We start from the raw sequence: 6,000 nt of genomic DNA on the forward strand, positions 1-6,000 counted from the left end.
TTCGGGTTAATTAAATTTTAAAGTCATATTCTAATAACATCCTGCTGTCAAAATGTGGCGTAAACCCTCATTCCTGGCTTACCAAACTCATACCTCCGCCTTTCCGAATTTTCCCAAATTGCCCACGTAAAAAGCAGAAAAACAGGATGCTCTTGGGCAATTGGTGAATGAAAATAGAAAAAGTGCCAAAACATTTGCCTTTGAAGGGGAGTCCACCGACACCACACCGATTGGCCTTCCCATACTCCTTCAATCGAGCGTGTGCAGAAAATCAAAATAAAACGCTTTTCGTTTTATTTGCAATGAAATTTTCGCAAGTGCTGGCTGGGCCTGTCTTTGTTTTGTCTGCTCGCCTGGCATTGAATGGAAATTGTTTTCCAATACAGTATTGAATACAGTATACAGGATACTACTGTATGGTATATAGAGTCTACCACCCATAGCAGTTTCGGGCATTTCCTATGCACGTCATGTGGGCAATCAGCGCTCATGTCCATGGGATACTTTCTTCTGGTTTTAAGCCCCATTCCTTTCTGTTTGGGATATCTATTTCCAGTTTTATTTCTCACTCGGCTCATGAATATTTAACTGCCAACAATTGACTATGATTGTTATGTTTGTTGCTGCCTTGTGTTTTACAATTAGAGGGGATAGAGAAAGAGGAGAGAGGGGCTAGGGCGAAAGCCCACAGGGATTTTGGGGATCGGGATTGATTTTCTCAATGGCTTTATATTTTTCATTTATCAACTTACGTTTTCCTGCTTTGCCTGGCAAAGAAATTGCAATTTTAACGCATGACAGGACATTCTCAATGCGCTCCAAGCAAAAAATACAAAAAAATTCGCTTACAAGCAGTTCAGCCATTCTCTATTTTCCTACTTAGACATCGTCGCGTAATCGAATATAAATTGAATTTTTCACAACAAATGGATTTTACTCAAGAGCTTTTCTTTACCAGGTTACCCCTCGTCTGCATTCAAATGAAATAAGCATAAGATTAATAATATGCATTAAATTTGAGCGGACTTTTATTTCGTTTTGCTGACAAAAAAAATAAAATGTGTCCTTAAAAAATGTGGCAAATTTATTATAACTGGCACATATTAAATGGATATTGCAATAAATTTTAATTATATAATTTCAAAAGATATAAAATAAATAAATGAACCTGTAAGTTTTTTATACTTACCATATCTTTAAAGAACCTTATTATTTTTTGACAGAGATTGTATGTCTTGGGTTCAGTTAACTTATTTCTAAAAATATTTCGCAATTTTGCTCACGCATTTTTCTTCGTAAATTTTTACTTTTTTGTGTCTGATTGAATATTTTGTTCGTTTTCCATTTTAAGCTGTCGCCAGTACTTGTATTTTTTCTCTCCACGGCGTGTTTTGCACTTGATGCATACATATACTTTGCATTTATTGTGGCCAGACCAAAAATAATGTAAGCTAGTCACGTCTAGCCACTTGTGTCCTGAGCCCAAGCTCCAGCCTTTTCCAGCTTTTCCCCTTCTAAGGACGCCATGCTCTCGTTTCCAGCTCGTGCCTTCACATTCACTTAGTGCAAGGCTGTGCCAAACCTCTTTTGCATATTGATATGGCTCCTGCGATCTCCGCTTACCTTGCACACATTTTTGGTGCCAAATTAAGACCTATTTTTGCAAGAATATATGAGTTAGTGTTTCGACTTATTAGTGTCCCTGAAGAGAACATTTCGCATTAATTGTTACACACCTCAAGTATTTTCAGAGCTTCGTGCTCAAGCGCCGTGTCTAGACGAAAGTTTTCGTCAGGTAACAGCCGAAAACAAATTAAAACAAACGAAAACATTTTGGAAAACTGACCAGCCCCAAACACCCGATGCCCAAATAAATGGTGCCCTTTGAAATGTTGTTGCAAATTGTTAGCTCGTGTCCCATAAAAGTGCACATAAAATCAAAAAGGGGAAAAATGTGCGGGCCTCCCCCTACCGATTCCCAAACATTTTCGCTTGGCACGCCAAGCAATTAAAGCGGCCCATCCAAAACTCCAACTCCGGGTTGCATGTGGCAAACTTCTGGTTCCAAACTGGCGCCCAAATGGCGGACATGTCGACGGCGGCGCCTCAATGTCAGGCCATTAAAGTTTAGTGGGCGATTTTGCATAGCGTTCTGCTGAGCCACCCAAAATCGCGCCAAGTAAGAAAGCCGGCGAAAGGATACCGAAAGTGCAGCAGACGTTTTGCTCATGCCACGCCCACACTCTTAGGCTCCCACCCATCCCCAAAAAGTTTGGCCGAAGCTCATCAAGCCGAAAAAGTTTTGCCAGCGATAAATCAAATTTTTTTGGATGCTTGTTAACTCGTTCGTTTAAATTAAGTTGAACATTAAGGCGCAAACTGCTTGCTAAAATTTTATGTAATTTTAAGAATTTCCTGCTGGCAAAGAAAATTGTGTGGAAATGCGGCGTCGCGGCTGACAGCTAATGAAAATATTTGCCGGAAAGGGCGGTGAAAATTCTTGAGGGTTTTCTAATTAGCAGAGTGTTCAACTGGGCTTGACTGCGCATTAATAAATATTTCAAGCAATTGTTAATGGATCTTAAAGTTAGTGTTAATGAGGGATTTTCTTTAATATTGGAGGGCCTTAATACTTATTTGTTTAGTTCACTTACCGTTGACAATGATGCAACTGAAACACAAATAATGTATGCGTATTTGCACTTTAATCTAAAATCACATACTTGATCCCACATCTCAGCTCGTCTCGGATTTCCCCTTGACATCCATCAAATCCAAGCGACCCCACTGTGTGCAATCCCACATCAGTGCAGCCACTAACGGGTCAACAGCCCATTTCATGTGATTACTCACAAAACACAGCTCTGGGAGGATAACCTCTCCGATTCGCAGGACCCTTCCCCTAATCACAACGCCAACAAGTCCCTGGGCGCAGGACGCTTGTTATTGTCATTGTTATCAACGCTGTCACTGGAAATGGCGACACCGAAATAGCAACAGCCACAGGAGCAACTGGGACAGGACATTCTGGTTCTGCTGGTCCTGCAGTGTCTCATGTGGGCATATGTTAAACATTTTGACACTTTTGCGCACGGTTTAACCGAAAGCCTCCGACATCCGCTGAACTTTGACACTCTAATGGTAGTTGATGAGGGTTCTCCTGCCTCCGTGGAATTCCACACTTGGCAACTATTTAAATTTAGAAATGCTAGATCCGTATTCGGAAAATCGGTTACAGTTCGCCATAGTTGTAGTACACATTGGATTGTGTAATTTGTGTTGTCAGTGCGACGATAATCAGCGAACTGAAATCAACTGCCGACAGAGTTTTACATCGAATTTCCAAATTGTGGGTAGTGGACGGACTAAACCACTTTGGTGGTTCGCATCGAGCTTTGCCGTGGTTGCTGTTCGATGATTTTGGGGATAGCACACGGCATGAAGTTATATCGAGACTTAATTAAGTGCCGGGTCCAGAGGAACTAATTCTACTGGGTCCTGGAGCTGGAATGGAAAATGATTGTACGGCGGTTACTAACAAATTCTAACGGATATGGGTTTTGTGTAACAAACTCCTAGTTGATTTTTGGGTTTTACATTTAAATGGAAAGCAAAAACAAAGAAAACAAATTTAGGTGCTGAAAAAATGTATTTTAAGCACCACTCTGTGTAACCCAATATTTTCTATGGCTTTATCTACATCTCTGCCGCCTCACACCTAAAAATGAATAATTTTAAAATTTCATTGTACTTCGATATAATCTTGGCGTTACTCATCCTCCGCTAAATATCACCTTTAACGTGCAATAAAGAATTATATAGAGACAGTTAATACCCGCGAGACAAAAAGAGGCTGGCTTATCTTAGCCACCACCCCAAAATTCGTGTGCAAAACAATTTTCAACTCGCTTCCTTTTGGCTGACGACGAAATTTTCGGGATATCCCTCCTATTCAGACATTTCCCCCACATTGTGTCTGCCAATTTACGTTATCGTTTTCAAATTGAAAATTTGCGTAATCACATTTTAAGTGAAAATCGCTTTGCAAATTAAATTAAATCGATTTCTTCAAGACGATAAAATCGGGCTGAGTGAAAATCGTTCTACCAAAAGATGCAGGGCTTGTAAATATACGTTATGGCTTTCTTTTTATTTCCGGTTTCCGGTTTGGCACTTGAGCTTTAAGCTCTGAAATATGCATCTGCAGTTTTACTTTGGTGTCTGCATAGTCGCGACATTGCATCTCAAAGACCCATCAACGTCATCCAATCGTTAGTCAAATACGGGAAAAGAAAAAATATTTAAGTTCTTTGCTCTTCGCCCAAGTCTCTCGTGGCAATAAAAATGATGAAGTACTTTGAAAGTACTAGTAGGACTGGGCTGGAAAAAATAAGAGAAGATGTTAGAAAAGCTTGCATTCCTGGCATATCCTTTAGTTTTTATGCATACCCAACAATAAAAAAGAGTACATTGAGATTTCGAACGGATTGAATGATTGGGAGTAGTTTTGATTCTTATGACTTAAAATAAATAATAAATAAATTTAGAAAAATCATTTCCAGTAAATCAGCTGAAGTGAAATATTAAAATATCTTTCATATTCGTCATCTGGCATAATAGCCTTGAACTTTCATTCAATATATAAAAAAAAAAAAAACAATTTATAACTTGTGTCCTTAATGTTCAAATAATTGTATCATGTATATTTATTTTCCAACAATCTTTTTCTTATTTTTGCATCCAGTGGCAGCAGTTAATCCTCAAGGATTCACAATTAAAGAACGTAGGTCTTAGAAGTACCAAAGCTCGCATATGAAATCTAAATTCTAAATTTTATATATTCTTAGCAAAATGCTGGTATGTGGCAAACCCTGGACCCTGTGATGACTTTGTAAAAGTCTGGGGCTACGATTATTTGACTAATCGTTGCATTTTCTTCTACTATGGAGGCTGTGGTGGAAATCCAAATCGATTTTATACGAAAGAGGAATGCTTGAAAACATGCCGGGTGTACAGACCTCCAAATCGAAAGAAAAGGGAAGAAAATTTGGACGAAGAAGAGGAAGAAGAGTTTGAGGAAGATATTGACAACTGGGACAAATGGGACAGTGAATGGGACAGGATGGAGCTATGACCATATCAATAGTAAGGGTATTCAAGACCCGCCATGCTGGAATAGACATTGGCTTCAAGTTAACTTTTGATTCGTTGTGCAAACGCATAATTTCAGTTTGAAAGAAAGAACTTCCTGTCGAGCTGGTTGTAATGCGTTTTCTTTTAGCCGTCTCCACTGCATTTTCCATCTTACTTACGACGGCTATATGTATATCTCTCTAGACGTCTGTTTGCTGCCAATCTGGGCGACGGCCATTAAGTCAAAGCGTTTGAAGCAATTTGAAAGCTACCCAGACTATGCAACATATATATTTTTACAGACTCCCTGGGTTATTTATCAACAATTTTATGTGGATAGCGCTGCGATTCTGACAATTTTTGACATGCAATTTGCCATTTTCCATCTGCTACAGCCGTATTTTGGGTGTGGAATTTGGCATTTTCCCGCAGGCTGGAATAAGTTTTGGCAGCGAATGCAGATGAGGCTCATGATGAGATGAACTCGCTATTGTCGATGCCTTGCCCAAATCCCCAGGGAAAATTTGCAACTGTCTGAGGAAGTAAACTTTCTAGTTTCCAGCTCAAATTTATGCGGTGCCGGATAATAGTCACAAAAGAAAATGCCTTGCTAATTGGAAAGAATTTTGTTTGCCCATTCTGTCCTCTTTACATGGACCACTGCTCGTTAGGCTTAATTAGCAATCATAAAAGTTGTTCCCAGTTAAATGTCGAACATTCCCATTTGGTCATGTGACACTTTCGTTGCCTGTGGTGTCGGCTAGCAGGACCTGATCCTGAATTGGAGGTGTTTCCAAGCTACCTACTTTACTTTCTGCTCACGTGGCTTTTCCGCTCCATCCCAACTTTGTCAGTCCCCCAAGACTT

General features: G+C 39.7%; 1 protein-coding gene across 1 annotated transcript; it reads left to right on the forward strand.

Moving 5' to 3' along the window:
• Positions 1 to 4,657: 4,657 nt before the first annotated feature.
• On the forward strand, positions 4,658 to 5,249 carry LOC117150068 (kunitz-type serine protease inhibitor PILP-2). Its single transcript, XM_033316921.1, has 2 exons — positions 4,658 to 4,783; positions 4,848 to 5,249. Exons 1-2 carry the CDS (start codon positions 4,699 to 4,701, stop codon positions 5,132 to 5,134), a joined length of 372 nt encoding a protein of 123 aa, XP_033172812.1. The 5' UTR covers positions 4,658 to 4,698; the 3' UTR covers positions 5,135 to 5,249.
• Positions 5,250 to 6,000: the final 751 nt, after the last annotated feature.

This window comes from Drosophila mauritiana, chromosome 2L (assembly GCF_004382145.1).
Source record: "Drosophila mauritiana strain mau12 chromosome 2L, ASM438214v1, whole genome shotgun sequence".
In the NCBI taxonomy this organism is placed as follows: domain Eukaryota; kingdom Metazoa; phylum Arthropoda; class Insecta; order Diptera; family Drosophilidae; genus Drosophila; species Drosophila mauritiana.

Bases quoted from the DNA above. Each gene is read 5' to 3' on its own strand.
- LOC117150068 (XM_033316921.1), top strand. From the start codon at position 4,699: ATGTATATTTATTTTCCAACAATCTTTTTCTTATTTTTGCATCCAGTG. The intron at 4,784-4,847 runs GTAGGTCTTAGA...ATATATTCTTAG, and splicing joins AGGATTCACAATTAAAGAAC to CAAAATGCTGGTATGTGGCA.